The sequence below is a fragment of the Centruroides vittatus genome, unplaced genomic scaffold (genome assembly GCF_030686945.1).
Source record: "Centruroides vittatus isolate TY-2023 unplaced genomic scaffold, ASM3068694v2 contig_917, whole genome shotgun sequence".
NCBI classification, from domain to species: domain Eukaryota; kingdom Metazoa; phylum Arthropoda; class Arachnida; order Scorpiones; family Buthidae; genus Centruroides; species Centruroides vittatus.
Genome location: NW_027122604.1, coordinates 163,749 through 187,679, shown reverse-complemented (window position 1 = coordinate 187,679; position 23,931 = coordinate 163,749). Strand labels below are relative to the sequence as shown.

Below are 23,931 nucleotides of genomic sequence, written 5' to 3'. Positions count from 1 at the left end.
CTGAACCTAAAGATGATATAATTCATAACTACTGTATTAAGATTAAAAACATGCAAAAATATGAACAAACACATTGTACAAAATCAATATTTACAGTGATTCATGTGCATGTACAATAGCAGCAATGGAAGTTGCACCACCCATAAAATCCTACAAAAAATGTGTTTATTTTTTAAATTAAAGTATCATTTTGCTGCAGACCTGCAAGAAAACAATGATTGAATCATCAATCCATCATCTATGGCATCATAAACATGCATGCACTTTTCATTGGCTGATAAAGCCTACTGCAGTAATTTTTCTGGTAATCGCATCATCCATTGACATAAAAACCTGGATAAAAGTGGTCTGCTTTTATAAGCAAGATGGAAAGTTTTCAATAGTTAACACCATGTAAAAAGTCCATAACTGTTAATTTGAATGCTTTATCCTCTTCTGAAATAGCATACTGTGCATTGCAATAAGTCAACAATTATGTATTTGTTGCACAGGAGACATGAATATTGTAACATTGAAAAAAAGCTGGATCAAAAGGTAAATATGTGAGTATGTCATGTCAGGATGGGATGCTGAAATATCTAGGCCTGTAAGAATGTATGCTATTTCTTCCAAACTGAAAGGAAAGCAAAAGAGCAGACATGTTTAAAATCAGGGGCATGATCTATACACTATTATCATGCAATACAGGTTTAAAGCCTACTACTCATGCAAGAATTGTTATTGCCATTATATATATTATTATTATTATATATCATGCATCCATTATTAACAAGTAGAATATCTGGACAGCAGCTTATCTAGGTTAAACAACATGCAGACTGTAGTGATTCATCACATTGTTTTCTTTGTTTCCTCTACAAACCCTTTTATCTATCCAATTTTTGTAAACTTGTCCAGACCAGCTTTTATGTTGTACAATGTTGAGGTGGACTCCTGCTAGGAGAGACTGTTCTGTAGTGTACAGTACAATGAAGACAGCCTGGGGGAAACTGATGAAAGAAGGAACTTCACTTATCGTTGAGACACAGACCAGAGCAGAAGTGGAAGGAGCTTGAGGAAGAAGGCATCGAGGAGCTTTTGAAGATGACCCCGCCATTTGTTGAAGGGGAAACAAGCAGAAATCTACCCTTCAAACAAGTCCAGACGAAGAGGTACAGCAAGGAATGTTCTAGAAGGTGACGGATGCTGGAACTATATGTATTCCATCCCCTGTTGGAGAGTTTTTTTGTTTTGCCTCCTTAATTTTGTAATCATAAAATTTGTTGCATTGGTACACTCACAATGCCAAGTATTGTCTCATTGAGAATACCTGAAGCAGCTCAACTCTATGCTAGATAACTAAAGCTGTTATTAAGGCTTGAAGTGCTCCTACAAAGTATTAGGATCCCATTCAATGAGAAATATGTGTTCATGTAATAAAATGCTTTTGTTTTGGTTTATTTTTCTTGGTTTGTTCTTTGTACTATACATGTTATAAATTTTGATCATAGCTTAAATATGCTACTTTGCACATCAGTTGAATGCTTTTTGGTATATAACACAGATGATACAATTTTCATAGCTATTACTGTAGCATTTATTCTCCAGACATGCATTATAAACATGCAATTCATAAAAGTGTGGCTGCATGCCATTATTGTGTAGTTATAATTCATTTTTATTTTAGAATATTATATTTCCCTTCCCTCTTTTCTCTTGCTATTATCTTTCCCTCTGGAATTTTCCTTCAACTCATTCTTAATGGCATAACAGCAGGTGGTCCCTTAGGAACAATGGGATGGTATGCAACCCTCAGAGCAGACTACAGACCATGAGGGCATTCTTAAGGTGGAACCGGACAAGAAGAGACATGTGAAGGAAGCTCTCCAGCTTTTATGGAAGACAGAAGAGAAGTGAAATCCTGATAGTGAAAGTACAAGAGTACTACTTTGTCCCAGTGTACTTGACTTAAGAGGTTTGATGAACAAAACCAATATTCATCTTAATTAAAAAAGGTTCGTCCTTTAGATCTATTGCATCGAGAAGCAATGCCGATAATCTTGGGTACCCTTCTTTTTTTGTCTTCTACTTTCTTCTTTGCTCTAAAACTACCTATTCTCTTAAATTAATAGTAGTTAGCTATAAGATAGTTATAAGATATACCTATATATTTGTATTTGTCCTTTGTAAAATATTAATTAATTAAGACCCAATTGTCGCAAAATTTCAATTTGTGCCTTTTTGTTATTGTCGGTTATGGTATTAACAAGTATTTGTATCAGGGATAGAGATTGTAAAGCTGACATCCTACATAATAAGATCCTGTATTCAGCTATGCGAATTAAAGATTCTTATTTTATTAAATTTAGTTTCTTTGTCTAGAAAAATTTGCACATATCTTAACAAAAGCTATACATGCTCCAAGAATGAGAAATCTGTTTTTAGGTGCACTGTTCTTATATTTTTTTTCTCATGGGCCAACACGTCAGTCACAGTCATTATTGAAAGAACACACATGCTAGATCTAATGGAAAAATGTTTGTTTAGTATAATGTAGATTTTGTATAGTTTACCAAATTATATTACATGCGAGTTTGAAATCTTAACTATTTTTCAGATGAACTTGTTGAAACTGCTGGAATTAGGTTGTGGATATCTTCTGCCTCCACAAGACATGTCTATAGCACACCATGTGTCTAAACAAATTCTGATTCATGGAACACTGGCATGCTGGATCATCACACAACTCTACATTATCAGTCACTTTTTAGAAGATGCCAAATTACTGGGCATTCTAGATCAGGGGTCCCCAAACTTGATTATTGACCTTTCAAGGATTCCATGACTATCAATCCTAGTCTTTATTTTTGCTAATACAGTTATTAATAATAAACTGGTGAGTCAGTATTAAGCTATTGTTTTCATGAAAAGAGATCTATTTCCAGTGTGCAATATCCAGAACTAATAATAACCCACTGGACTAATATTTACTGAACCATTTTCAATCAATCCCAAAAATGGATTAACTTCTGGAGATCAATATCAATCACTTTGGAGACTCATTCTAACTTATGAAGTGTCAGATTAATAAACATCTACTATATTTCTTTGGTGTTCTTTTACAGCATAAACATCTTTAAAATATATAGGACAAATATAGCACGTTTCTTAAATATGCCACACTGCTGTGATGCATAGTAGCAATGACAATTTACATTAGTATGAAAAAGGTGCAGGCTATGAGGTCTACTCAGTCTCTCTTTATCTGAATAATTGCAGGAGATATATGACTACAGTATTAAATGCAGCTGAAGTATGCTACTGGCCACATCACCATCATCTACTTTCAAACAGCTAAAAGTCAACAAGTATATAACAATTCTTTTAAATACTTTCCAAATATGCAAGTAATTTTCTTTTCTTATAGTGATACCTCGGTTTTCGTTGATAATCCGTCCGAAAACAATTGGCGAAATCCAAAACCGAGGCAATTATTACCATATGAATCAATGTAAATCCAATTAATTTGTTCTAGACACTCCAAAATACATACCAAAAACACATTTTATAGAGAATTAATATAGTGTGGTGTTCATAATGAGAGGTACACAATCCTGCGAGTGAAATGGTATAAAATAAATCTTAATACAAAGTAGTTTTATTCTCTCTGAATAGGTTCTTTACATAGGATCCCAACTTTACAACTTCCAGAATTTAATATATACAGGCATTAAATGTTTGTCCTCAAAAACAGTTATCTTGCACACACGCGACAATCTGACGAAGGACCGTATTCACTTACACTAACTTATACTAACTTAAAACTAAAAAAATGGAAGAATGGAAGAATAGAAGAAATAAGGAAAGTAGTAGAAATACCCGGGTTTCTTTGCGATGTGTCTTTTGGTGGGAAACAACTTCGGACCTCCCTTTTTTTTTCCATTTGTAGCCCTTTTCCTTTTAGACCTTTCGTTTATAATCTTTTTCTTTTGGACTGAGTCGTCTTTCCTCGATGATCTCTCTCTGCACTTTATCGTCTTAGATCACCTTTCTCCCTTTCTGGAGCACTGACTTTTTCACCTCCTACCTCTTCGGGATTTCAACCCAGAATGGCACTCTTTCTGTCCGTTCTGCTTCAGGGCCTCACTCCCTCTTTTGTTCTTACTATGGAGAGAAAGATAATCCTCCCCCAAGGGCAAAAGAGTTAGACAAAGAAAGTTCTAGGAAGAGTTAGACAAAAGAAAGTTCTAGAAAGAGTTAGACAAAGAAAGTTCTAGAAAGAATTAGACAAAGAAACAAAGAAAATCTAAGACTAATTCAACATAAAATATACAGAATATACAATATCATGGCCAATGGCCACAATAGCATTAAGTACTAAAAGCAATAAGAAATTAACATAAAAGACTAATTAGCATAAAGATAAACGCATTAAGATTAAAGATAAGATAATTAGCATTAAGATGAAAGCAATGGAATTGTTCGGCTAGACACGCGGGTTAATGTCTTGTCTTGTAGAAGCTAGTTGGACATGAGCTTCTGGCCTATATTGCCCAGTGTTAAAGTGTGACTTAATTGTCATGTAATAGTAGTTGTATGTGTTTATGATGGTCGTATCAAGGGGAATAATGCCTTCTGGGAAATCCGTTTAAGGGTAACTGGCCCCTATTCAGGCATTACAGACATGGAGAAAACTCGGAAAACTTCACACGGCCAGCCCGCCCTAGCGAAGTGCGAACCCATGACCGAACTCCCAGTGTTTGTGGAATGGAACCGTTGGCCAATGGTGGGCTGCCATGGAATAGTGTTCACACAACAAGAAATAACATCACACTGCGCCAGAAAATGTGTGGGTTGCCCTTTGTTTTCACAAAATTAGCAGCAAGGTCACTTGAACACGCCGACAAAACCCGAGGCAATCGATGAAAACCAAGACAAATTTTTCGCAAAAAAAATTGACGAAAACTGAAATCAATGATAACCGAAGTCAACAAAAACCAAGGTAATACTATACTTATTTCTTGTCATATATATTTATTCATAGATATTGATACATTTTTAAAAACTTATAATATTAAAATAAACATTTAATTTACTTTGAGACACTTTCTACTAAATAAAACTATAAAAAGACTGAAAAATTTGTAACAGTATCCATTTTAGTACAAATAAGAAAGCAATATCAGATTGTAACTGTAACAAAGCTTGAATTAGCAAAGTTTGCTAATAATATTGTGTCTTCATGCCTTAAATATATACATGAAGCCACAACATTAATTTGTCAATTTGTCAGTTACAAATATATACAATAAGCATGCATATACATACATTCATATATATATAAAATTTTGTAATTCTACATTTTCAATAAAATATAGATTTAGTTGTTATAGTTGTATGTAGTTGTGTAGTTATAGACTTTAAAAATATAGCTATTTTTCTATTCATTTTGTAATGAAATACGGACTTTTGATAAAACATGGAGTTATGAAAATTCTGAATGTATAAAGACTAATAAAAAATATTTTGACTTCTAAAAACTAAGATTATCAAATAATTAGAAGAATAAATTCAAAGAATTGAAGAAATAAAATATTTTGTATTAGAGAAATCATAAAAAAGATTTATTTAATATATAAATTTTTTTAAACGTATATATATATATATATTTTTATCATCATTATATATCAGACTATTTGGATAATTATGAATTCTTATTTTTCTGCAATTTGTTATAAATTTTATTGATGTAGATTTAAGCTTTAAATTTTATAATCACCTAAAAAATTAATTGTCACTAACAGTGGGGAGGTGGCTATTTATAACAATGAACATCTGGCTGTTTGCCATGACCAAGAATCACAGCTGTTTTGTTAAGGTTATAATAGAAGTTTCATTTGAGATAAAATTATTTAGATTTTAAAAAAGTGAATACATTATTAACTATTTCGTTTTATTACGTAAGGAAATAAATTATGTATGCAAACAATCATTTAAGATTTATGTATTTTATACAAGTATGTTTGCTGTGATGTATTGCTTTAAAATATATGTTTGCCTTGATAAACTGTTGCTAAAATCAAAGTATTCCATAAATAAAATAAATATATTTAAAAAATGTTTCAGATGTCACATTAATTTTTAACTAATATAATTTGAATTATTGAACAAACTTTTATAAATAATTAACTCCAGTAATCCAATAAACTGCAGATTTATTGGCTTTTAGTACACTCATTAAATAAATTATCTTCAAAACAAATTCTGAGATATTCCTAAAAAGGAGATTTTAATTTATATTTTAATCAAATATGATATTAAATTATTATATTGCTAATGTTTCCAGCACAGAATTACCATACATGCAGGCATACAAGTCTACTTTTTAAGCCTGAGAAATCTCTCTAAAACCAGAGGTTGACTTACATGACGGGTATAAAATGCAAACCTTTATCATATATAAGTAAACAAGTGGAACCGTGCTCTTGTATCAAATTGCTATGCACCATGTAATATAATTCAGCAAGCCACCACAAATACTCCAACTAAAACATGTTTTGTGAAACTTATTTAACAGCGATATTAATATAATAATAAAAATTTGATATAAATGAAACTGCATCACACACTGTTTCCAACAGCTGCATTCTATAGTGTTCTACTATAGAAATGTATAGTACCATAGAAATGGTTATGTCATATAGACCAGGGGTGGCCAACAAGTCGATCGCCAAGCCAATTTTGGTCAATCGCTAGCGATGTCTTGACTTAATGTATTATATTTGTAACCGAACGCAACTGTATGCATGCAGTTATGACTCGACTCATAAGCAGTGAGTGCACTTCGTACTGAAACACAGTGTATAAACATAGTATGTATTTCACACTTCCCCCTCCCCACTTAGACTATGCCTATGACAACAAGTCGATCGCAACACATTTTTACGATAAAAAGTAGATCTTATGTGCACAAAAGTTGGCCACCCCTGATATAGACTATAAATATTTTTTTGGAGATGCTGATTTATCTAGAATGTATTTGCAAATTGATCTGATGTATAGTACAGTTCTTAACCAGGATAACTTATTGAAAATTTTTACAATTGTTTATTTGCTTGGTATCTTACATTTGATCTAGTTGCTCAATCCCTTTTTACATGAATATACACAAGTTAAATAAAATGCCAGGACAATAATAAAATTAAAAAAATATTCACAAAATTAGAAGAAAGAATGTCTTCATATTTTGTCCTTTTTCAATACTTTAGGAACAACAATTTTTATGGCAAACTTGACCTTTTATTTGAGTAGCCTCAAATAAAAAGGTCCTTCCGATTTTGTGAATATTTTTAATATATATAGCGTTGAACGTTATTAGTGTTTTATTGAAAGTGATATATCTTTATTACACATTTTTACCATTGAATTTATACACTGTATTCATATTTCAGTTCTAGCTTATTGATAGCTTACTGTATGTTTAAGAGTCAACATACATGCTGGTCTACACAGTAAGAATCCAGTCACACTGTATTTTTATTAAGTGAAATTCATTTTTAAAAATAAGCCAATTTTGTTAAATGTATAATTTCAATCATGTATACTCTAGTCTATAAAGCAAGAAAAACTTTTCCCTCTGAAAATAATTTAAAATTGTTTCCAAAGGAACAGATCTAAGAAACAGAAAAGGTATGCAATGCTGAATAGCTACTTAGAACATTAAAATAAATAAATTTGCATCTAATTTCAGACAAAATAAATACTTTTATATTTTGGGTCTTCATTTCTTTGAATGGACTATAAAGGATTTACATTTTTATACTACAAAAATATAAATCCTATGTATAATACAAAATCAGTAATTGTTATTCTATAATTTTAAATTTAAAAATAAAAACATTATAAATAAATATGCATTTAATTAATGCATTCTTACACACTTTGCAATGACTATGTAAACTTTTCTTATTTTATTAATAGAATTAATAATTAACTGAATAGAAATTCTTGGCTTTATATGATTTTTAAAATGTTAATATTCTAAAGATGAGATCAATATATTCCAAAAACATTTAATAAAACAGTAAAAAAACTGGTATCTAAATTAATTGATATTAATTTACAATTAATTACATTAAATTATATTTCAATTGGAAAAGGAAAAAAGCCTATGCCATTTCACAATTGCTAATTTTAAATAAAGCAAGTACTTTTAAAATAATAAGCAATTATATAATTGATAAAATGCCAAAATAATCAATATAAATTTGGGTAACTAAAATGCAAGAGAATTAAAAAAAAGAAAACTCAGCAATATTTTTTGTAATTCTGATTTGTGCCAAAAATAATATATGTTAATGTGTTATAATTGTTTAAATAATGCCTGAAAATGATAAGCTATTTGTTATTTGTTATAATCAGCTGAAAATATACCAGTATTTTTTTTCCAATAAACTGAAATTATTATACTTACCAGTAGGCTACTATAATTTTGTTTCCCCTAGCTTCTTTAATTCTAATATCACATTAATGTAATGTACTGTACATAATTTATACATAAATGTTTTTAAAGCTTCATTTTTTAAATAATGTATTCATAATTACGTTTCACAAATATATATTTACAAAGACATAGGCTGTTTTAGAATCTTATTTTTTTTGCAAATGATGTCAACTAATGCTATGGTACCTTGTCATTTCATCACAGTTAATTTACAAGGATATGCATGCGTGTATACTAATCGGCTCTAATATTAACTTTTCCATTTTGTAAAGAATGCTTCCTTAACAATGGAAAAGTAATACTAGAGCCAATTACTAATCTCAGCACGACATTTTCAGAAGAATTATTGTACTTGATTGGTAAAAACTATTTGGCCACTTTCCATAAGTCTCCATTACATAAAACAAACATTTCTTGCTTAAACTGTAATATTGATATCTTTTCTTTTTAAGAGATATTGTCTACAGTCATAGCAATATGAATGCATATTAAAAGATTTGTTATATATATGTCATCCTTCCAACATATTCAATTGATGTAAGTAAAATCTAATTCTTATAACTTTAAACATCAAAGAAATTAGTTAAAAATTTTATAAATGATCTTCAAATATCAAGTTTATGAATTTAAAAATTTATTGTATAATAATACGATAAATATTTACTTTCATTAAAAAAGCATAACGTACCGGTACCTTAACTTTAAAAAGTATTTTAATTGATAAGCAATTAATAAAAAATAAACAGTTCAAATATAACATGCCAAGAGTTCTAAAGACAAAAAGCCTGAAAAATAAAACACATTTACTAGTAGTGTTGCCACCAGGCCAGTTTTTAAATCCACGGTAATTTGTCCGGTTTTTGTAGAAATTGTGAAGTTATGATGAAGCAAAATAAATTTATAAAAATATTTGCGAATATTTTATTTTAATGGTTAATGACTTTAACTTCACACCCGCACCCAAATTTATCTTTAGGGTAAAAGTGACAGAAAATGTACTTTTAAAATTCTAACTTGCAAATATCTCTGGCAAATATTAGGTTTGTTCCAATACAGGTCTTAGCTGGTTTAAAACTGGCATGTGCATTGTTCAGTTCTTGGCTGTAAAATAACAGTGAATGCCTCAGAGTTTCAAATTCAAATTGGTAAGGGGCTTTTTTTTTTTTAACTCTTTCTACTCTGTGGGCACTAAGAAGTTGTGGGACTCTTTTAGCAAGCCAATTATGGGTTCAACCAGGCCCATGACGGGGTAACCGGGTGGTAAGTGATGGGGCACAACATATCTGGACAGACCACCCCCCAAAAAGGTCCTGGGATTTATCGACCCGTCCAGATTCGAACCTGGGTCCCCTAGAGTGGTAGGCTGCCGCCTTGACCGCTCGGCCATCCATCATCCCAGTCAGGGACTTGTGTTGGAACAAACCTATTGTAAAACAAATATAACTGTTTTGTTTGTTTGTTTTATTAAGTTACGGCAATGCAACACTTGGGTGATCTGCCTGGGGATGCCTTCTGGGAGGTCTGTTTAAAGATAACTGCCCCTATTCAGGCATTACAGATGTGGAGAAAACCTGGAAAACTCCACATGGCTAGCCTGTTCTGGTGAGGCACAAACTGTTAAGGATTGTAAAGCTCGAGCCACCAGAAGGCGCATTAGCTCTATATATACAATAGGCGGGCTTTCCAAAGCTCTCTTTCTTCTCCATTCTTCACTTTGTGTGTGTGTGTCATGAATAAAATAATTGTTAGTGTTACCAAATCAGTTGTCTCCTTATTTGGATTTTATCACAAACTAGTGTTGCCACCTTTACAAAATTGCTGACCTGGACATTTTAAAATTAGGATGTGATACCGAGGCACATTGTAGGAAACCGTAAAAAAAATGCATGTGCAATGTCATTTTACAGCCAAGAATTGAACAATGCACTTGCCAGTTTTAAACCAGTTAGGGACTTGTGTTAGAACAAACCTAATATTTGCAGAATACTCGCAAATGTTTTTATAAATTTATTTTGTTTCATCATAATTTCAGAATTTCTATGAAAACTGGACAAATTAATAATTAATCTGGACCATAAATTTAAAAACTGGCTTGTCCAGGTGAAACCGGCATGGTGGCAACACTAGCACAAGCCCATGACCAAGCTTCCAGTGTTCAGGGAACGGAACCACTTGGCCACTGGTGGGCCCTGACCATTTCAGTTTACAAATTTATAATTTCTATTTTAATTATTTAATATGACAACCAGTGGCGTGCTGTGACATTTGATGACAGGGAAGCTGTGTTTCTGTAAGAAGCCGACTTCCAGGGGCAATCAGTTAATTGCGCGTCAGTGATGGTCTAGGGCAGTGATTCTTAACCTTTTTATACTCGCGGCCCACCAAATATTTCATAATTTTTTTGTGACCCCCATTTTTTAATAATAATTTATATTTGATAATTTATCTATAATAAATTGATTTTTTTATTATTGCTTTATTTTTATATAATAAATGTAAATCATAACTTTATTATTTCATTATCTATTTAAATAACATTCAAACTTCACAATTAAACATGAAAACTCATTAATTTTTAACAGAAAATAAAATAAGAAACATGTCGATAAATCGATCCAATGTCGATGCTAAAACTAAACTAAAACTAAAATGCCCACTTGTGGTAAGGATTTTGCATATCTTTTGCAAAAATATTTAAATTTTCAAAGCCTACTATTTTTCCTAATTATTTTTAAAATTCCAAGCATTAATAGTTTCTTAAAATTGCTTTGGAATAAAAGAAGTAAATACTGCGGTGTAAGTAGCATATTTACATTTATTTCTTCTGTACCAACAAAGTTGTATGTAGGAAGAAATACAAAATAAATAAATAAAAACTAAATAGGAAAACTTTATCTTTCTTATTTCACTTTTCAATACGATATTCGGATTATACGTCAATTTTCTTTTTATTATATTCTGAAGAAAATTTTGCATAATTTGGCAGCCCCCGGCAAACTTCTTATGGACCCCCAGGGGCCGCGGCCCCCCTGTTAAGAATCACTGGTCTAGGGTCCATTCATATTCATTTGTTCGATAAGCCAGTAAAAACTGTAGACTTCTCTAAATGTATTTTTAATATCACAATTACATTCTGAATCGCTAGCCACGATATAAGGGCTAAAATTAAAAATAAATTATAAAAACTTACTCGGTGAAATAAAATGTGCGGTGGATATACATACCTGGTACAATGTATTGTTCAATTGTATTAATATACTTTTAAAGAAAATTATAATTAAAATATAGCTTTGTAAAGAAACGTACATAAAAATAACATAAAATATTCTTTACTTTTTAAATCTTAAAACAATCTACTTAGTCAAATATCTTGATACGAGTAGCTAATGGATGGAACTAGTGACGATCCAGGCAGGTGTGTAGTGAGTGTGTGCGTGCCAAATCCCGAGGGTGCCGATACCGGTCAATGTCAAATGCCTCTTTTGTCACATCACTAGTATATCTCAAAGGACGCCACAGGGCTATTGTAAATTTTAAACATTTCTCACCGTAGCTGTAAAAATCTAACTATGTTAAACTTAATAGTCATTCGTTTTCTAACTAATTTGTTTTAATACCAGGTATACACGGAAATCAGTTTTCCACTGTACTGAGCGAGTGATTGGTTCTGTTAAGCTTTTGTTGAAGTAAAATTCTGGCTCTTTCAACAGGGTTTTATTTATGTCTCCATTCCCTAATCTCTTAATTATTTAGTCACTTCTTAAGTAGAAATAAGTCGAAACCAGTTACTTTGTACCTGAATATCTGTAGTCTTGGGAAAACAGTGGAAAGACAAATTTTTATGACAACGGATATATAAATCGTAAATTTAAGGAAAATAAATTCTAGAGCTTTTTTTTGTACCATTGTATGTACTGTACGTCTCATTCATTAAATTTGGTTGTAAATGATGCTGCCAAAGTAACAGTTAATTTTTAACACTGTACTAGAATTGTACACGTTTTTTCTGCATCCCCTTACAGATGGGACATACTAAATCGTAATATCACCGGTTTAACATCTAAATCTGTAAGTAATATAAGATGGGAGAGCGGAATAAACGCAGAATAAATATATCAAATATTTTAATGGAGTGTTTTTAAACTCCTGTCAACTATACAGAACTATCATAAAAACGTGCCAGTAAACTCCTATCGGTTGGGTTGTTATAAATCTAGTCTAGGGTGGGCAACCCTTTTTATAACGTGGGCCAGAATAAATTTTACGTTTTTTTCCGCGCCGTAGTAGTTAATTGACGCCTTCTTGTGACTCAATTTTTTTAGTCTGCAAATATGAAATAAATAAACAAAAAGTTAATTACTACATTTATTTTTTTTATCATTTTCGAAAATTACAAAGAATTGGAAAAATAACTAATTAATAGTTATTTTTCCAATTTAATAATCTATTAAATATCTCGTGGGCCGGATAGAAACTTTTCACCAGCCGTAGCTGGCCCGCGGGTTGCCCGCCGTTGATCTAGTCTGCTTATGATTCACATAATCAGACGAGGGTGGCCGAATATCTAGCAGGCGGCTAAGAGCCCACAACCGCTCTGGGATATAAAGTCGCGTACTCTTTACGCGTGTGTCGCTTCTACCAGCTAAACCGGGTGAGGTTGGTGCTCTGTAAAGCGCATGTGCCAATGCCTATAATCTGGCTGCTTGGAAGTTGACAGGCAGGCGGCTAACAGCTCAGAACCGGTCCGGGTTATAAAGTTGGACTCCGTACGCGTGTGTCGCTTCTACCAGCTAAACCGGGTGAGGTTGGTGCTCTGTAAACCGCATGTGCTAATGCCTATATAATCTAGCTGATTAGAAACTGACCCAGTTTCGACATTCCTTCCGCCACCGAATTATTCGAATATACAATAGCAATCTTATCGTTTTTTTTTTCACATGTAGTATAGAAATTTGTAAAAGATACATAATGCAGTTATAATAAAATATTCATTTTAATTAATTCAAAGTACGTTAAAATATGAAAATTTATATTTTATAAAATACAAGGGAAGGTCATTGGAAGGTGGAATCGGCGCTTCCATCGCTTCCAATGACGGCATGCCACTGATTTTTTGAGTTTTCAAGAAATTGAAAACTCAAAAAAGAGGAAGCAAACTTGTAAATTTAATAAAGATTGGCTGATACAAAACGAATTTCAGAAATGGTTATGACTTATTCGAGACAGTTTTGCCACCTTTTCAAAATTGCTGGCTCTGTCCGGGTCAGCAATTTTGAAAAGACATCAACACTGTTTACAAGCCTATTTGATTTTTCATTAACTATAGAGGGACCTGTATTTTTACAAAATCGCTACTATATCTGAGTTGTTTGTAACTAGTGAACATAAAATTAATCACATATTACTATTTGGTATAATGATATATGCTGCTTGGAGCTGGTTATGGAGAAATTTTATGGAAGAAGAACAATCATTGCTAATGGGGCAGATCATTTTATGTTGTAGATACTCTCATAGCAGAGTTGAACAAAAAGAACAGTTAAAACGAATAGTCAGCATAACAGCATGTGGTTTTATAAACAAAGATTTATTGGGAACAAATATGCAACTAATGAAACAATACGTGATTCAAAATCGTGACGTTCGATCATGTAACATTATTATTCCTATTCCGATTCTCCCTCTCCTGACCTTCCTTCCTTATGCGAAGCCCTCCTTTTTCCCGATAGACCATACAAAAAATGATAATGCCAAGGTAATATCAAATAAACAGCTGGGGAAAAGAGATATACAATAAAACATACGAGATTTCCCTTGGGACCAAAAATTCGTTGGTCACAGTGACACTATAGTTAGTCCTTTACCCTGTTTGGATGGCAATCTTTTTTCTCTTGACGTATTGCCTCGATGAAAATGGATTCCCTTTCCAATCCAAGATTTCTTCACTCCCAGGACAGTTGGTTCAGTTGGTTCTCTTGTACCTCTTTCCTAGTCCTCACAACCTGTGGCATCCTCCAGTCACTCACGCATGAAGAAATCTCATGAACAAAAAAGCCTCTTCACGTGGGTTACCCTTGTTTTTATACCACCTACCAATGGATGTCACTCCAGCCCATGAGACCTTGGACCAATCACCACATCACACACCCCACCAGCAGAGAGCTGGTGGTACCGAGGAAGGAAATGGAGAGGAACCCACACAAAAATACACACATGACAAACAAAAAAATAAAGTAAAAAAAAATAATATGCATAATAGCTGCAAAGTGCTACAATTTAGTATTATTGAAACAAATGAACAGGATCATTCTATACATATTTGTGTCTGTGTTCAAACATCAGCTTTGACATCAGCCCACACAAAATTACTGACATTTTAAGTTTAAGGAAAAATCTTAAAAAATTTACAGCATAACTTATTCATGTAAAGCTGGACAATTGGGAAACATTTTGCCAATGGAAAAATAACTTCACACAACTGGGACTGGAAAGTAATATCCTACTAATAAAACATCAATGTCTCTATGCAATTAGGTTCTTATTTTTCTTCTAAGTACCAAAAAAAAACTTAAATCCAGTAAGAATAAAACATTTATTAACAGAACAAACACTTTCAACCACGTAAAATGGTCATCTTCACAAATTTTAGTAAATATATCCAGTTTTTGGAGTCCTCATTTAAACAATGTTAGATTTTTGAACACATTTAAAATATAGTTAAAAATATAATATTCGAAATAATTACATTCAGAAATTCTGAATGTAATTATTTCGAAATTCTGAACTAATAAACTAAATTTAAGAAATATAATAACTGATCCAATGCTTGATTAATTACATGGATTGTCTTTTATAATATAAACTAAATTAAATAATAAAAATTGTTTAGATTTATTTAAAGTTTTAACACCATAAGACAAGTTGAGTGCTTTAATATTCTGGTGTGTGCCAATACTGTTATATATTCACTAGACAATTACATTTTATAGTTATTTAAAATATACACTAGTTAATAAAAAAATATATTACCATAATTATTGTTTAAATAAAAATATCTTTAAACATTTTGGTAAGATAGATTCTTTTATTCTATCCTCTATTGTATTTTACAAGTTCATCTGACAATAGCTGATGATAAAACAGCATTTGTTCAGACCAAAGTGTTAGGCAATTAGACATCATAGAATGATACTTTTAACAATTAGTTTCTTTCAATTGAAATCTAGAACCAAGTATTCTAAAGTGTTTGAATAGCTTTAGAACTGAGTTGATACTGAGCTAAAGAAATCTTGATAACATTGACTGCTTTTTTTCCAAGCTGACTTGTTAACAAGCTATTTTTTATTTAGTCATTGAAGTAAATAGTTAAAAAAAAATTCTTATTTAAGAAAAATGTATTTGTGCCTGATTTGATGATGATTTCAGATGATCTTGTAAATGTTTCATCTCATTATATTAACTATATTTACTAAATGAGCAATATATATTACATTCATTATACCAAAACAATTTTGCTATTGTCAAATATTGTACTTATTCACTAAATACTTGACAACCAGATCCTATATGAATAAATAATGCAATTTGATTTTTTAATTATTGTTAACTCAATAATAACAGAGTAAAATAATTATATGGGGAATAACCTCATACAGAAGTAAATTTATTAAATATTTTAAAATATTCATTTCTACTTTCATTTGAAAAAAAAAATATGTATTTACATAAAATTTGTTTTATGTTGGAGATAAACATACTACAATTCAACAAGGGACACATTTCAGAAATCACTGAAGATGGAGTCTAAAACTGATTGAAATTTGGTTATTTTTAAAAATCTATTTATTTATTAATCTGTGAATAACTGATATTATATTGATGTGTTAATAAAATTGCTCTATTCAAAGAATAATTCTATAATCAAATATTAAAAATAGGCAAAATTGGGATGTCTTGTCATCCTATCTCAGATCACACGCAAATACAAATATTTTTAAACTGAAGAACAAAAAAGTAATGATGTTTACCTGAAGTTGTATTGAATAATGTTAATTGCATTAAGGTCAGAAAATTTATTTGAAATAATTCTTACAGAAAATCAATACTTATTACCGAATCTGATTTAGGAAATGTTCTACTGAGGGGTGAAAAAAAACTTCTCGCACAATCCCTGGGAAAAATAAATCAACACACTAAAAACCTTTTTATATTCCTTCCAGTACAAATAGCTTTAGATAAAAACTAACGTTTTCGTTAACGTAAGCAAAAACCAATCCTCAGTTTTTGATTTGTTACTCCAAAACTCAGCTCATTAGCTTAAGGAATAGATTTACATTAATCTTTTTCTTTAAAGTTGAATATTCAAGTGATCATTGAAATAAATTGATTCCAGAATGCATAAAACAGGTTATTCTCTACAAAATGTATGATACTTACCAGAAAATTTAAAAATTATAAAGGTAAACTATGAAATTTTTATGTCTTAATCGAGCTAGCTAAGATTAATCCCCATACATTTTATGGCAAATTTTTTGAAAATTCAAAGATAAAATTTTACTATTTAGAAATATCAATGGAAGTTTAATGTCTTTTATCTTGTTTTTTCCCAAAATAAGATAAGAAGTTTGAATCAACGGTTTAAAATTATATCATATCAGTCATCACTTTATTTTTAAAATTAAAATCACTTTTAAAAATTGTTATTACATTGTACTGTTAATAAGGAGCATTTTTTACAACTAGAGAAATTCTAAAAAACTATTATATAAATTCAAAATTCGGTCATTTTGCTAAGTTGATATAAAGTTGAAAATTTATTTAGATAATTTGTCAGAAAATCAAATGATGAAACTGATTTTAGGAACTGATAAATTCTGTTCACAAAAAGTTGGCAGCAATCCAATAATGCAATGTGAATGGCACACAGAGATTAGTAAGATATTTAATTTGAATTCAGAATAGTTTTATATATACTGTAAGAGCATTTTATACCCTCATATTTATTTATCAGTATGAAAAATGTTTCCTATTATCTTAGACATTAAATAAATTATGGACATATTATTTCATTTTACATTTTTGTATTTTTGACTTTATGCACAAATATTCTAAGTTAGAAAAGAATGCTATAAAGTATTGTCTGCAAAGCAATAATTTTCCAACTTGCAATATACAATTCACTGTTTTAACAGATATTATGAACTTACATAAAGTACATTTTTTCAATGTGGAATAAATTACTAAATCAATGTATAAAAATTAAAGTAATAAAATATCTCAAAATTTATTTTTCAATGTCAAAAAATGAGCAATATTTTTCAATAACTGCAAACTAAATCATAAGTTTACACTATATTTGTAATTTTACAAAAATTATCTATTATTTATATATATAATTTATTTATTTGTTAACAGCAAAATATATTCTAATAAACAATTTTTATATAAATGTAAAAAAAATAAGTACTGTTTATGTTTAGAAGATTCATTCATTTTTTTTCTTTTCCAGCTCTTCAATTTATATATATTATATAAATTCTAGTTAAGTTTTTTTATTTCCATTGATGATCATTTTGGGAATAAGTAAATTAAATTGATATATAGTACTTCAATGTATACATACATATTTATCTTAAAATTGTTAAAGATCACTTTTGGCTTATACTCCTAAAATATATTTTTAGTCTCATATGTGCATAAAAATCTGTTTAGCAGAAGAAATTGAGCAACAGAAAATTTCAAAATAACCAACATCAATGAAAACACTAATTTGCAGAATTTCATAACACAGTCTACATCATGCTTCTCTCAAAAATGACTCAAATTCATAATTAGAATTTGTGGAGTTCAAATTTTAAACTGAACAAAAAAAAAAACATGTTTTTAACTTCAAATTTATAATTTTATCTTTTGATAATTCCAATTGTCTTTCTTCTTAATAAATAGAAACTTCTTTATTAACTGAATTTAGAACCTGAGCACAAATTATATTTTTCATTTGAGCTAAAACAAATGATAACTGATTCAATATTAAATTGAAAATAAAAGTAATACGAGTCCCACAAATTGTCAAATTAACAATTTATAGATTTATATTGTTTATTTAAATTATCCTAAATATTAAGTTATGCATCTTATAATAAATAATAGCAAGGTTGAGGCCGAAGTTTTAACCGCAAAAACGTGTACGTCGGATGTTCGGCGCCGCTTTCCTGTAAGCCTATAAGTTTGACAATGGAGTTTGGAATGTCGAGCCCGATTCCACTGACTTTCCAAACACCATTGTCAAACTTCTAGGCTTACAAGAAAGCGGTGCCAAACGTCTTGACGTACACGCTTTTGCGTTTAAAACTTCGACCTCAACCTCGCTAATAAAACAGTAATATTGAATAAATGACCGAAGAAAAATCTTCTCAAAGTCAGAAACATTAAACTATTTATTAAAATTAAATTAGTTTTATTTGTCTGGCTTCCTACGATTCTACTCATTGAAGTATTAATCACTTTAGTTGAAAGAAAATGTCTTTTAATATTGAATTTTGTAGTCCTCATTTTGCAATTTAAGTATGTCAATTTTAATGCAATCTGATAATTTTAAAATATATTAATCGAAAATAAGATTTACTGTTTTAACAGGATTTAACAAATCTCAATTAAATGTTATAATTAAATTTAAATTATCAGAAGTTAAAAAATCTAGATTTTATTTGTTTATTTTGGATTTCATTACTGTTTATCCTCCAATTTCAGGTTAAAAATAAAGATTTCAACTTTATCACTATTACATTATTGTGCAATTAAAATTGTGCAATTTTTGAGTAGCCTATCGTATTTTCTTGATTTTGTACGTTACTATAGTTTAACCTCCACTTTGCAATTTAATAATATAATAATTTATCACACATTTATGTATTTCGATTGCTATTAAAGATTTAAGATGAAAAGATTGCACTACAGAATAATGCAGAATGTATACTTAAGTAAGAATTATATAATGTAAATGTTAAAATGTATTTGATAAAAAATAATTTAACAATAAAATTTGCACATACCGTTTAGACTTAATGTAGGATTAATATTTTATTGTTAATGAATTGAAATTCATTTAAACGGTAAACTCTATATTAATTTCTTTTCAATTAATGCATTTTTTGTATAACTAATCTACTAGTTTCAATATAAAATGAATATCAACCATCTTATTACTAGTAAAAATTTTAAACAGGAACGAGTACTTTCGGTCTAATTTAGATAATCTTCAGTTCTCTATCTTTAGACCTTCTCTAAGGTTAATGTTACCTTAGGTAGCCACAATGGCGGCTCGTCTCTAATTCCAGCAAGGAAACAGTGAGACGCACGTTCTAACCTAACCTGTTCTAATAATTTGGTTGCTGATAATTATGGTAATTTATTAGAATAGGTTAGGTTAGGTTAGAACCTGCATCCCACTGTTTCCTTGCTGGAATTAGAGACGAGCTGCCATCTTGGCTACCTAAGGTAACATTAACCAAAAAGGGGGTTAACTGCAAATTATCCAATGATAATATTTATTTTGACTCTTTTCTTTATAATGGAATTCTTCCAACATTATATAGGATTATAAATATTTAAATCACATATTTTTTAATACAAAACTGTTATCTTCAGAGCATTCAATAATTTAGTTTACATAAACTAACAGAAATTAACCAATTCTGACCTCACAGCTGGATTCTATTTTTAAGGCAACTTGGCTACATAACAAAACACTAAAACTTCCGGAATTAAATACGACCCAATCGTTACGATGAAGACAAAACACGATATACAAACAACATGTATTTGAATAGGTCAATACTTTCGAAATCAATTAAAATCACATCCAATGAACTTTATTTGACAACAATGACGTTTTGACAGGAACTAGAAATCGGTTATGTCCGGAAATCGATGACACGAATGACGTCAGCGATCGATTGGTGAAAGCTACTTTGTATGCTGTCAATAATAAATAAAAATGACACTAACGCTATTTATTTATTATCATGTATACATACGTATATACCGGTGGGTTTGTGTATGACGAAGAGATTAAAACGCGAAAATATACACTAGTAAATTAATTAATTAAAATTCCTTAAAAGGGAGAGAATTATTTTAAGTTTGCATCGATTTAGATTTAAAAAAAACAAATCGTTTAAAAAAATGAAGGCGGGAGACGATTTCCTTTGATGAATTCTTCACCTCCAAACATAACTATCTTGCAAGCAAAACATACGATTGTACAATTATCTCCACTGTAAGTGCACGCATTGTTTAAATATTGAAGCGATTACGGTGATTTATATTGTAATTTAAGCATGCACAGTTTACGGGCATGGTGACAATACAATCGAATGCTGTGTCTACGCGAATTATAGTGCAAAGTTCGGATGATTTGAAAAATGAAAATTTCGAAATGGATTATATATTAACGTATACGAAAAATGTTTAATTTCATACCTTCGGCATGATTTACTCCCGTTTTTTCTTGCTTCTGTTCTGGTTCCACGTTAGTCACCGCGAATTTACCGGAACGCGTTTCCATGGTTCGGTAAACCAAACTGAAGTGAATTCTACTTGCCGGGATGAAGTCACTCTCGACGTGACGTCACGTCAAACATACTCTACCGCAAATAAACCGGAAAGTTTTCTTAATAAACTCTCCACGTAATGTCACTGTCGAAATGACTTGATATTTACGTGTTAAAAAGTTTCTACGATACGTATTGATTTTTAAAATCAATAAATGTTTTAGGAAAATTCCCCTATGCTGGTGGCTCCATCTTTCGTTCAACTAATGTACAATTTAACAAAGAAAAAATTAGTTTGGCAATGGGATAATTTTAGTATTGTTACGCAACTTAACGACAAAGGTTACGACATTTAAAAAAATTAATACTTATTTGAATTATATCGGAAAAAATAAATAGGTTAATTTTTACCGATTAAAAATTAAAAAATAAATTAATAATAAAATGCTTTTATTATTAATACATTCCTAGACAGAATTTGAATTGTAGAGAAAATTAATAATATTGAAAGTATCGTATTAAAATTATGTAATTCCATTTGTTTTGTTACGGAAAAATGTAAAATGACGACAAAAAAAAATATAAACTATTTATTGCTTATATGTAAATTACGTTGTAGTAGGTCCTGTTTTCTTATATTAGCACTCAAAACAACTACAATGTTGACAGTTGTCTCAACCTGTCTAAATTGACAACTCACATCAGTTTTCACTTGACACTAAATAATGACCTAGATTTGTCAGCAAAGTGCCAACTGTCTGTTGTAAACGGTTTAAACGTTCATCTCTTACTTTGTGCATCTCCGTGTGATATTTCTTTTCCTTTTAATTACTGTTGCTTTATTTTACTATCTAATTAACATTATTAAATACTAACATTTTAAATTATTCGAATATAAACGTTATCTTTGTTACCTTTCTCTTATTTTGTTATTATTATTATTATTTTTTTTTTTCACTTTCCATATCGGATTTTTATATTTACTATTTCTGGCATTGTTTTAATATTAAATTATACAGAATAATAATAATTAATTAATTAAAAATGATAGAATTTAAGGTAATCCAATAAAGGAATTTCAAATATTAATTTGAGTGTAAGGTTATTAAATACATACATTTTCTATTCTATCAAGAGAGTTTTTCTTGCAAAAAAAAAAAAAAAAAAAGGAAAAAGAATGTGATAAAATTTGTAACCTGATTTTTTCTTATCCAAAACTATTATTTAAGAATTGTTTTCCAGCTTTTTTTTAATTAAAAATATCTACATTTATAGTAAATAAAAGTAAATTTATAGTAAATACAATAAATACAGAATTCATCACTTCTACAAATTACTTTTTATGATAGAAGTTACAAGCTTAATCATTAATAACTCTTATAAATACTCAATATATTAAATCTGAATTCTTTTTCGACAAGAAAATATTAATTATTTAGATTAATTTCGTTAAGTAAAAGTTTAATTTGATAGAGCAAGGCCATTTAATCATTCCCTCCCGTGTTCTTATACACTTTTAATTTTATTTTTTCAGTATATAGGCCTATATCATAAATCAAAATTACCGTGCTGCTTACGAAGTTTTTTTTTTTATTAAATTATAATTCCATAAAACTTAAAAATAAAGCTGTAAACATTCGCTTAATTTAATTTTTTTCTGGTAATTCGCTCGTTTTTAATCTAAATTGGTTAGGATCGATCATTTTTTTCTTTTACTGTGGAATGGTAAAATGATAATACGAAATTAAGTTTACTTTACGCTATATTTATTTCATAATGTAATTTTAAATGTAATTATCGTTTCAGTCAATTTGAATTTCTATTTAGAAGCTGTAAAAATTTCCCACGGTTTAGAACAATTTAGAATCACTGCTTTAAACGAAACTAGTCTGAATGTAATATATCGATTCATCGCAATTATATAGGACTATTTATAGAGTCATTACATAACATCTCACTGTGGTACCTCACATAAAAAAAAAAAAATTACATTTTAAAAAGGGACCTTAGTGACAATCCTAACAGTTTTACCGTATTAACAACGTAAAAACAAGTAAACAGATAATAAAAATATCTTCTTTACTCGCCATGTCCAATCACCAGGAACAAAGAAATTTTATATTTTTAATTGTGAAGGGATTGTCACCTGTGGACATTTTACATAATTTGGTAGAGGCCTAGCCTCTAAAGGAAGGATGTCTCTGCTGTGGAGAATAGTTTGTTCCTGGTGATTGGACATGGCGAGTAAAGATATTTTTATTATCAGTTTACGTGTTTTTACGTTCTTAATACTGTATTTCCGCCAGCCCTATTTTACAAAGTTTTCCTGTAGTTATTACTTGAAATTTTGCCTCATAAATAATTCCGAGAGATTATAAAGATCTTATTATACATATACGTTGACATTATTCATTTTAAACTTCATACTATCACTATCGGATTAAGATCTTCCAAGGCCTCTAGGCATACAAGATTGGGGTCTCCTCTATATAATTTTACCACCACATAAACTAATAACGTCTAATTGTAGCTATAGAATTATTTATAAATTACGATATGCAACTGCAACGGGCCCTCCGAGACTCAAGGCTCCTATGCATTTGCCTCATGTATGGTAGGTAATCCTATACTGATCATAATCCGGATAAACCAATAAAAAATAAGCAAATGAAATTCCAAAAAATAATGTTTTTCTATTTTTGCTAATTATGAAATGAATTACAAGAAAATGGCGGAGCATCCATATTAAAGAAGCTTCCATCAAATCTGAAATACTTAAATCAGTAAAACTCTAATTATTTTTAAACAGCCGACCAGTTATTTTGTTTCAATACAGGGGAAAAAAATCAAATTTATGATATATTAAATACGTTTGAATTATTTAATATATCTTAATCC

The 23,931-nt window shown here is 30.1% G+C and overlaps 1 protein-coding gene across 1 annotated transcript in view; it reads right to left on the bottom strand.

Moving 5' to 3' along the window:
* Positions 1 to 21,198, bottom strand: part of LOC136984363 (solute carrier family 12 member 6-like) — an 83,407-nt gene extending 62,209 nt beyond the window's left edge. Inside the window, 1 exon segment of the mRNA XM_067281321.1 lies at positions 20,963 to 21,198. Coding sequence (XP_067137422.1) covers positions 20,963 to 21,047 — 85 coding nt within the window. The 5' untranslated portion in view covers positions 21,048 to 21,198.
* Positions 21,199 to 23,931: the final 2,733 nt, after the last annotated feature.